The 10,759-nt window shown below is 43.3% G+C and overlaps 1 protein-coding gene across 1 annotated transcript; it reads right to left on the reverse strand.

The window, feature by feature from the left end:
* Positions 1 to 17: 17 nt before the first annotated feature.
* Positions 18 to 9,042, reverse strand: LOC146190847 (phosphatidylinositol 3,4,5-trisphosphate 3-phosphatase TPTE2-like). The gene is made up of 16 exons (XM_084601220.1): positions 8,858 to 9,042; positions 8,194 to 8,355; positions 8,070 to 8,111; positions 7,839 to 8,000; positions 7,653 to 7,763; positions 7,428 to 7,582; positions 7,290 to 7,354; positions 7,135 to 7,195; positions 6,983 to 7,064; positions 6,746 to 6,896; positions 6,467 to 6,547; positions 6,275 to 6,380; positions 6,036 to 6,133; positions 4,759 to 4,854; positions 2,307 to 2,380; positions 18 to 1,242 (listed from the first exon to the last, which is right to left on the reverse strand). The coding sequence occupies exons 2-16, from the start codon at positions 8,352 to 8,354 to the stop codon at positions 1,137 to 1,139; spliced, it is 1,551 nt and encodes a 516-aa protein (XP_084457346.1). The 5' UTR covers position 8,355; positions 8,858 to 9,042; the 3' UTR covers positions 18 to 1,136.
* Between the last annotated feature and the right edge of the window lie 1,717 nt (positions 9,043 to 10,759).

The raw sequence follows: 10,759 nt of genomic DNA on the forward strand, positions 1-10,759 counted from the left end.
TGCAACCAACGAGCATGTTTCAAAGGAAGATTTTTATTTAGATCCGTAGAGGCTGGCATGTTTGGAGGAACCAGCTGCAGTGCAATGGAAATACCGATCAGTCGTGACATTTTTCTAGTTGTAGTAATTATGTTTTCTTATATCTCATGGCCCCTTTAATGAACCTTACACAAGTCTGGAAAGAAGAACCATACACACAGGCATTGATGCACAAAGCAAGAGACTGACATGCTGTTGCCGAAATCACACTTTAGGTGTTCACAGGAGGATTTGCATGAAGAATGCTGCTTTACAATAAAAGGTAAGGGCTTCAGTAACATTTCTGGCTAATGTGGGAGTTCCAAATGTCTCGGAAACTAGCCAGGCACACTACAGCAGGAGTTAGAGGGACTTTGTGAAAGGCTCAACAAGCATACTGTTTTCGTATGTGTCCAGGCTTTTTCTGAAACTACTGCACCTTTGGGAAGTGCTTTTAAATGGCCACCCCAAGCTTTTTAGCAGCCCTTCCTTAAAGGACTACTTGAATTTACTCCAAAAAAGGGAGCCTGAGATGTGGCTGTTAAACGTTTCTTCACGCCAACTGTTGCACTTGTGGGGAGACACCATTGAAGAGGTAGGCAATATGCTTTTCCTGCACTGAATGTCGCAGTTTACCTAAGCTTGACCACAAGGCTCTATAGTCTTGTTCATACTTGCTGTTCAGCATACTTTCCCCAGTATACACTTTTTAAGAGTGCATGCTTCGAGTATGTATGTACATTCCACTTCGCCTACAGCATTAATTTCTCGACGGTATCAAAAATTACAGCCAGCAATACTAGCGCAGCATTTAGGCAAGTTCTATTCAACAAGTGTGGACACTGCAGTGTGAAATATGTGGAGCACTGCTCCCTTTAATTCTGCACAATACAAAGTTGTTAATAAAGAATATAATTTGTAATATAGACAATATGTACATGACTCTTCGAAGGCAGAGTCCCCATAAATAAGAGTGGAATTTGCAATTTGTTGCGACCACCCTTGTAAGTCGTTATGACCAAGAGTCTTTCATGCTGCCATCACATTAAGCAGATGAAATGAGTATAGCTGGTCCAGGTTTGCACATCACAGACAAGATAGGGACACAGTGTCCTGCCTCAGGATGGATTGCTGAAGAGCAGTTCAATGGCAAAGCCGGCGTCGTACACCTTCCACGTCTTCTGCTTGTGAGGGTTGTCGAGGACATCCCTTTGCAGGAACAGCCTAGAAATTACACCAGATTGAGGACCAGTTCTAGGTTCAATAGTTGCCTTTCGTGAACACTTTAGGCTGTACAATAATCAGTGGCACATCTGAAAGTACTCTATTATCACAATGCAGAAACTCCGAAAAAAAAAAGAAAGGCCAAATTAAATATCTAACAGACAGTAGTGTTGTAAAATGCTTCATAACAGTAAAGCAGTAAGTGCCTTGCATGTGCCTATACATACAGAAGGCATGTCAAAAGCCAAGCTATTATTACTGCACCCATTTTGCCTGGCCTTTTGCATGGCCAATCAAATTCTGCAATAGGAGCTCAGGTACCTCACTTTAATTATCCACCAGCCAAGCAACAGCAGTACACGCATGCAAAGACAACTGTCCAGATTTCTTAATGTAATACCACCCATCATGCAAAGCTAACATGAAATGTAAGTTGCATAAGCATGGCGGTCAGATCTTTTTTTCTTTTGGCTTGCAAAACTAATAAACTTTTCGGTACAAGAAAGGTCTCACAATTTCAGTATCAAACAACAAGCAAAGGAAACAAGATACATGCAAGCTAAATTAATTGGCACTCAGTATGAGACTACTTGGGTGCATTGTTATCACCTTTTTGTTTATAGCAACTCAGCCACAGAGATTCGGCAAAGGAAGATAGGTAGGCAGAGTTGTTCTGTGGAAGGTTTTGAAAAGCCTTTTCAACTGCATTTTTAACAGTGATCACCAAAACACTTTGGCTAAAAGTGCATTACGTTTGATGAACTCTGTATCGCAATAACTGTTTTCAAGTTCGGAATGCAATGAGATGGTGCCACCAGCATCATCGCTTCAACAGCAGTTTGGTTTGCTTTGCCATTGCCAAAGACAATGCAAATACCACACCTCGAATCAAGTCAGGCAAGTACATTCTAAGCTAATGTGGTATAAAACATAACTGCTGACCAAATTTCACTTCTGTGCGGAAAAAACAATGGTTGAAATTGTGCACGTGTTATCGGAGAATTTTCAAAGTATTCACTGCATAATGAACTTTGTATTTGAAGTCGGCTGGGAAAATAGCTTACTTGTTGTTCTTGATGAAGCTGGTGTGGAACCAAAAGTAGAATGGACAGTCCTCGTAGCCTCGAGGCACAGATGACTGAACAGAACAGTACGGCAACCAAAAGTTGAGGCACATTAACACAAACACAGCCGGTCTCGAGGGAGAGAGCGTTTCTCTTCTCTTACGGCCTCTCCAATGGGGTCTGTTTCTACCGCCCGCCGCGCCTCGGTGGGGTCGCCACCGCCCCACTGCTGCTCCTCTGCTACAGCCGTTCACGCGCAAGGGAAACGCGCGCTCGCTTTTAGCTTCACCCGCGTCAGTTGCAACCGGCAGGTCCTGACATTTCGCCCCTTATGGTTTATACAAAGTCCGTCATCAACATGGAACATTTATCGTGTGCGAGGAATAAAATACAGTTAATAATGCGCTCCTTCGTCAGTGCGGCCGTGCACGGTCGAATGAAGCTTCGGGTACACTTCAACATTTTTTACCCCTAAGTTTTGTACAATTTACCAGGCTATGCAATCTGCTTTTGAATGCTTTAAGCAGGTGTAGCGCGACCTGACGTGAGTGCATGGTGAACTGTTGGGTGGAGGTTCTGTCAACCGCTACCGTTTTCGTTTAGATCAGAAGAGGCACCGGCAAAAATTCATGGCGCGTCTGATTCAGAGTAAATAACAAAAATTTACTCATATAGTAAAAATTTCACTTGTCTAGTGGGCTGTTCTAGCTTCGTTCAAAACATATTAGTCGGTTGAAAGACCGAAGATGTATATGTAGTCTCGCGACTACTTTTAATCAAGGAAATGGGCATAAACAGTTAAGCAGAAGCGAAAAGAGCGGCAAACAATAAAAATATTGTCCTTCAAAGTTACACATTGCACTATATATTCATCAATTCATCAAAATGCGACCTGCGTCTAGAAAATTCAGGCTCAAAATCTTCCTGCACGGCTTGTGCACATAAGGAGTTGGCCTCTCAGTCTTCTCTGTCACTTTCCTGGCATAATTAATTGAGAAGAAGAATTCTGAGAAAATTTTCAAATATCAAAGAAGCGGACCTAATAACATAGCTGTTGTCAGTCGTCAGCTTTTTCGAAAAAAAAAAAGTTTGTCCAATAGGGCAACAAGCTCTAGTTTTGGATAATGCAGTCCACTAGAACATTGTCCTCGTAGAAGAGCGTACTACATGGGGCTGCTTAATTCTTTCTCTAGTTTTAAGAAAAATAGCGCAAGCGTTACACTCGAAGTTGATTAACTAAACGATATATCCAGCGCCGTAAGGTGAACCGGAATATGTGACAGTGGGAAATGGGATGGTAGGAGATGCCATCACTTCCTTCAGTGCCTTGATTTTGCTCTCAGATGAAACGTCAGTCTTGACAATGCAGTCGTGTGCCGCTAGTTGGTACGGTCCTCTCATCTAGCATATATGTCATTCCCTTCCGCACATTAACCTTACTTTCCCGAAGAGAGCGTCAATGGGTCGCTATATAAGGCTTGAAATGAGTCTTCAGTAAGAGTGTCCTTCTTTAACGCTTTAGAAGTTTCTTGCATACTTTCGATATAGCAGGTGAGCTCATTTGTAAGTCACTGCATCGAGTATCACCTTCATCATTTATTGGCCTTTTTTACCACTTCGAGCACAAGTGGTGTCATGAATATCAAACCATTTTTTGTTTTCATAATAAGCATAATATCATGTAAAAATTTCATTAACACAATGTTTATTTGCAAAATTAAAATAATGTTTATAATACCACACATTGCATAGTATATGAATTGTAATAACATTTAAAACCCAACCCTACAACGTTTACTTTGACTGTTATACTAATACTTTATATCATGCAAGCATTTTGAAATTTACATTACATTTTTATAAAATTATTTTCATCTTCGGTGCTACATGAATGGTTTCGCATCTAGAGCTGAAAGACGGTTTTGCTGTTGCAGACGAGTTGCTGTCATGTTAGCCTTGAAGAAGCTTCGATGTGATCACTGCTCATTCAGTTTTCTTTTTGTTCCTATTCTTGTACAGGCTTGGGGAAAATTCGGATTAAAATGGACAAAAGTAGCTACCGTGCCGCAATGTATGCCATGCTTGTCGAACGTTTGCTGAACGACAGGGTTTTTTTATATCCGTTCACGTGTGGTACGTTGACGACATGCCGCTGCAGCATCTATCTTCTGTGCTCTTTAATTTTGGGGCTGCACTCACCATGAAACTCGCGAGCGACAGCGCGAAACCAGGCAAAAGCCACCCGCCGCCGCTGAAGCAGACGCAGAGCGAACAGTGAGCAGGTCGCACCCCTTGCGGTGGGGGAGAGCGTAACTCAAGGAGTCCACTAGAACATGGAAAAGTTCCCATTGTTCCCACGGCGATTGAGAAGGCCGTAAGAAAAAGCGCGCGCTCTCTCCCTCGAGACCGGCCGTGACACAAAGCACTAAACTTGGCTAAAAGCTGCGCTTACGCTTTGACAGGAGAACTTGAACTTTACATCTCCCTTCACCATAGGGAAGTTGATGGGTGCCACCTCTAAAACATCGCCCTCTGGACGATAATGTGCCTGCAAAGAAACGACACACGTACAAGCATGCTGGCCAGCCTACTTAGCCTGGCATGAGCATTGCTAAAATGGGTAAAACTAAGTTCACCTATTTACGATAGCCACTGTTATAATTTAATTGCTCACAGCAACTGTGCCTCTGGAATGCTGAAAAAATTGCGTTCAAAATGGCATGTTTGAACACAATTTATATATGTGAAGAAACTTCAAAATTAACACCCCTTTCAGTAGGACAGTGAAATGAACCATGCACTACATAATGCGGCAGGTTTTACTAATAAGAATAAATGAAAAAGTCACCAGGTACTGCACCAGGAATCTTGAGTTACAATTACAACACCGAATCTAATAAGCAATACCATTCTTTCCTGTCAAGTCAGTGTATATTTGTATCCAAAGTGTGCATTATGAAAAATATGTTTTACAAAAATACTGTCCAACGGAGAATTTCGTGAACGTCCTGCGTTCATACAAAACATTAAATTGTTAGCCTACAAATCCCTCGTCAGATCCAAGCTAGAATATGCATCACCCATTTGAAATCCACGTCGCAGCTACCTTATTAGTACACTTGAATCACTTCAAAACAGAGCGGCCAGATTCACTCATTCTTCATGCTCTTGCGACATCAATGTGTCATCCTTGATAGCAGAATCTGGTTTTGTGCATCTCTCACTTTGTCACTGTGTAGCCAGTACTTGCTTATTTCTCAAGTTTTTTTTACAGTTCACTCTGATGCGCACCTTACATTGTCCCGCCAGACCACATATTACACCGCACGCATCATCCATTTCAAGATTTCCGACTATGTGCCCACACAGTCACCTTTGTCACTTCATTTTTTTCCCACGCTGCTGCAGACTGGGATGACCTGACTAACAACATCGCTGCCATCAAATGCTCATCCACTTTCACTGAAGATGAAACAAATCACCTTTTGCTGTGTTAACGCTTGCTCTTCATAATGTTTGTTTCCACCCCTTATGCAACACCCCTCAGCGGGTCTTTAAGGTAAATAAATGAATGAAGTGAAAGAACAATACAAAATTGTACTGCCAAGTACTTAAAGCGACAAAAGTAAAATTTCAACTTAGTTATTCGGCAGTTTCATTACTTATGTATTCTCTGACCGCGTGTAAAATGTGACGCACAAGAAAACAAACGGTCTAGCACATACTGACCTGACAGTTCATTTGGCGCCCAAAGTCCATTTCAAATACTTTTGATCTTGCTTCGAAAACTTCACAGGAAAAGTCTGTTCCTGTGCCTTGTCCAACTCCTAGAAAATGTCAGAACAGACGGCAGTGAGACATGCATGAACAATCACGAGAAGGCACTGACTTCCCATAGCGTGAAGCTTGTTTTAAATTGACAGGCGAATGACATCGACCTTGATGATGTAAACAAAATATCAGCCCACCTGACAACTTGTAGATCCTCATTTCTGCAACTTTTAAGGGAACCTCATCAGGCACCACTCCATTGTGTTTGTCCTTCACTTCCTCAAAGTATTCCACATATCGACTCTGCAGGCACAAAAAACGAGCAGAGCCATCAGACAATATTTTTCAAGTATACACAACACTCCACCACACGGTCGAAGCCAACGTGCCTGACTAGGGGTTTCCACTCCTTGAAACTTGGTCCCAACTGTTTTGTCTGTGCGAACATTCCCAAAGTACTCCAGACTTGCCTGTTAGGAAGAAACAACCTACTTAAAATAAACTGCAAGAGTGAGCAATTTATTTCTAGCTCCTTTATAAGCCACTAGTTTAATACTGCAAGGTTACAGGGATTCATGCTCATCAGCTATGACCAGCTGATTTCGAAAACTCCACTGCAAGGAATACACACCTTGCTCCATGCTGTATATGAACAAGGTACTCCTCACCTGTGCAGACTCGAAAAGACCGTTGTGCACAAGCAGCATACAAATCATAGTTCCTGTCCTGCCCTTCCCTCCCTTGCAATGCACAGCTATAACATTTTCAGGATCCTCATCCAGGAATGCTTGAGCCTTTGCCACGAAATCTACTGCATCTCTACCAAGGAGAAGGTTTTTCATGTCACTAAACCAGCCCAATTAAAATTTATTGTCTATACAGAAGAGGCTTGCAAATGTACACACCTGAGTAGAGGCACATTGTGATCATCTATTAGGTAGCGTTCAATACAACCATTAAAGTGGCTGCTGTCGTAGGTTCGTTCACCTGGAAGTTCAGTAATAGCAACATGTTGTGGCATCTTTGAACTGCAGATCACACTTTCAAGCAAACTTACTGCACATGTTGTAGATGCGGTAGTGATTTGCATGTTTTGTGTTGAAAAATCGCTCCACTTCCTGAAGAAAAAGAACCACATAACACCTATGCAGTGCTTGTCACTTTTCACTTTGCTTTTACGCATACATGCAAACAATATAATGGATGACATACGTGAATTGGGTTTCGATACCATGACATCTTTCCAGACGAGGGGTAGGACATAGCGATGATCCGATCTATGTAAACCAGAAGCGCCAACTTTGCTCGAGTGCAGCCTTTGCAGGAAGTTGATAAAAGATGCAGACTCACCAGTCACATACACCAGGTCAAGGTCGAAACCATCCTGCCTGTACCGTCGCTTATTTTCCGACACCATGAGTCTTGCTCCTCTTGTCAGATTTTTCTTCTCAGTGAAGATTCGCAGAAGACCGAAAATGCGTACTATTCGGCCAATCACAAAAAGCCTGTAAAAACATAGTTTGCAAGTTATTGTCCCTCCAAACTAATCTTCATTTTATGAAGAGCTGCACTTACTTGTAGAATCCTGATATCTCATAAGATGTATAAGCAACTGTGGCCAGAAAGGATGCCGCAACGACAACTATGTCAACAATATTGTACCAGCGTTTCAGGAACTCTTCAGTGCTGTGGAGCAAGCATGCATAATGAATGCATGTCTTGAAACACGCAGCGGTTGAAAAAAGAAAGCCAAATGCTTACCCCTGTGCATACATGCGAAAAAGAATCTCCAGAACAAAGAAGCAAACAAAACAGAGTGCCACAACGTCATAAGCTTTCTCAACATGATCAGGCTTATCTTTCTGGCAGAGGTCTGCTATCAGGACGCTGATGTCGACAACAATAAGAGTGAAACTGAAGAGCCTGTAAAAAAAAAAAAAAAGCATTGCGAGATTCGACGGCAAATTCTATGCAAGCTTAGGTGATGCATACCTGAATCCAAGGTGTTGCACAAATCTCTTGAGCATGACATGCCTGTGGAATTCCAAGAACAACATAAATTCAGCGCTAGAAGTTTGAAAACCTCGAGAATTGAGTTAGCAGACTGCAAACATACCTCGTGATTTGTTCTGTAGGTTGGTCATAAGCGCTGCTGTTCAACTGGTGGGTCTTCTCAATCGTCACCACCTCCGAGGCTTCTCGGCCGGTCCTTCCGTTGCCACTCGTCGCGCCTATTTGCTCCATGCTTTCGTTTGCAAACTGAGTGTACTTCACCATCCTGCCCAGAGCCGATTAAATAGGGTAAGCGCCATTTCAGCACAGACAGACTGCATAAACAAGTGCATTCCAGCACCTCTGGCAGCGCGGTGTAAACTCCTAAAATTACTCAAAATTATCAAGGCCTACAACTCGCGCGGCGCTGTCACAACCTGCTACACCTAGGAGCGGCAGGTTCAGCACGAGACACCTCTTATGAAACTTGAGGCGCTGACTATTCCCCCTTGTAGCGACCGGCACCGGACAAACCGCCAAGCTGGCGCAGTGAAATCACGGGGAGTGAAATCAATCCACTTCCGCTCGACACGAGAGAGAACACCCACGTAAGACTCCCTTGGCTTTTGTTTTCATTTCGTGGCGGCTATTCTCCTTCACCTGCATCAGCAAGCAGGTAGTACGCTCTGACACGTTTTGCATGGTCGCGTAGCAAGATCCGCCCCTTTCCCCCGCAAGATATCTGCTGCGAAGAAGGAAAAAGACAAGAAAGAACGTAGGTAACTCACTTGAAGTCTTGTCGTGACGTTGATCTATGTAGAGGACTTACGTCTACTCTGTAGCGCAAAGTTTGACTGTTAGCGGACTGCTATGCAAACTTTGAAACTTTCTGCATCCCGCGAGCAGTTTGAGCCCCTGTCTCGTCCCGCGGCCGCAGCTCGCGCACACTCCGCCCCTTCTTTGTTTTTTGTCACGCTTTAGCTTGCATGACGTAGGCGTGACGTGCAATCCGCTTTCTCCAGAAGTGAATTTCGATTGGCCGGAATCGACAAGCCTCTAAGAACTTGGGGACTTGGGCTGACTTGGGTCCATTGCACTACACCTACTACCAATCTCTTTCTCTATGGCACTACCGATCGGCGATCGCCCTATCACACTCCTTTCTGCGACGCGCAGCCAGCGCAGCAGCGCTTTTCCGCGGTACTGGCAGTTTTGTTAGGTTCGTTGAATTTGTGCCACGGTGATTTGTGCAACTCAAAACCGACCTACTACTGTATTAACTGTACTATAGTGCCTAGGCACTATAACTGTACTTCAGTCGGTCTTGCTCAAAGCAACGTGAGCTGTTGGTAACAGAGTAGCTGTGAAAGCGCTGGCATGCTACTGGTGCTACCACTGCCGAGCAGACGGCAGCCGTGACTGCATCTCCGTGCCTCGGCGGCCGCGAATCTTCCGAGGCTGTTTGCGGTTTGAAAACGCCGAGATAATTCGCGGTCAGGCACTTTCATCGCGAAGAATATGTGGTATTTTGGGACTTTTAGTAATTCGCGACATCTGTCCAGATCCAGTCACTTTCAGCTTCACGCCAAAGCTCCATTTTACTACCCCAACTTCCCCTTCCCCAGTGCAGAGTAGCAGGCCAGATTTGAATTATTCCGGCCAACCTTTCTGCCTTTTCCTTTCAATAAATACATCTATCTAACCAACTTCTATATCTCGCGATGGCAATCTATGGAACGCATCATCATCCTACAACATAACGATGCCGCAGAATACGAGTCAATTTGCCTCTTCGCTTGTCCATCCCACTTTCCACATGCCTGGCTGGCGTACTTCAACGAGAAACGTACTTGTGGCTGATCCGCTGTTCAGAACACAAGTGATAAGGTGCATATCTCTAGTTACACAACTCATTGCCGGGCATACAAGGTTGTGCCTTATTTATATTACGCTTAGGCACCTAAGCAAAACTGTCCTAAAGTGAATCGTTTGTAGTAATGAATTGTGGTCAAATTGTCTAGAAAAACAGCTTACGACTAAAGTATGCTTCTGTACATACATAACGAGTTGTGAAGTTGAAATAAACAAAATTTTGTGAGCTAGAATTACCTAAATTGGATAATATCTTCAAGATTATGTGGTGCAGTTTGATTCGCCTAGTAGTCCACGAGAAGAATGATACCGCCTCATGGCAGCATTACATATTTACTGCAACTTCACATGCCACGAGCTACTAATACATTAGCTGTACTCATTCAGCTGGCAGCTGCTGAATGCTTCGTTTAAAGTATATCAAACTGCATAAGACTTTTTTTTTTTTTTTTTTTTTGCTGTTGTTGATGGAGTATGGCAAATAGTAAAGTGTGTCAACTGGTCTGTGAAGCCAGGCAAGAAGAAAATGTCCATCATTCAGGCATATCCACTTTTGCATTGCCTTTTTCTTGTGTCCTGCACTCATAGTATAGGAAAAGGAAAGATCTGAATGTGGTGGCCAAGATTTTGTTCTAACTGCTGTTCATATTTATGCTCCAAAGAGCTCTATGCATTTCCAGTCTACTTAATATTTCCAGAAACACTCCATCTGGACAGTGGGCACAGAGTACTGTGCCCACTGTCCAGATGGAGTGTTTCTGGAAATATTAAGGAGTAAATATACTGCAAAACTTTGGCCCTCAAGGAAACTGTCCGAA

Source organism: Amblyomma maculatum, chromosome 4, assembly GCF_055883805.1.
Source record: "Amblyomma maculatum isolate TAMU_Amacu chromosome 4, ASM5588380v1, whole genome shotgun sequence".
Taxonomy (NCBI): Eukaryota; Metazoa; Arthropoda; class Arachnida; order Ixodida; family Ixodidae; genus Amblyomma; species Amblyomma maculatum.

Bases quoted from the DNA above. Each gene is read 5' to 3' on its own strand.
- LOC146190847 (XM_084601220.1), bottom strand. From the start codon at position 8,354: ATGGTGAAGTACACTCAGTTTGCAAACGAAAGCATGGAGCAAATAGGC. The intron at 6,134-6,274 runs GTGGGCTGATAT...GACATTTTCTAG, and splicing joins GAGGATCTACAAGTTGTCAG to GAGTTGGACAAGGCACAGGA. The intron at 2,381-4,758 runs GTAAGCGCAGCT...TGTTCTGTTCAG, and splicing joins TCAAGTTCTCCTGTCAAAGC to TCATCTGTGCCTCGAGGCTA.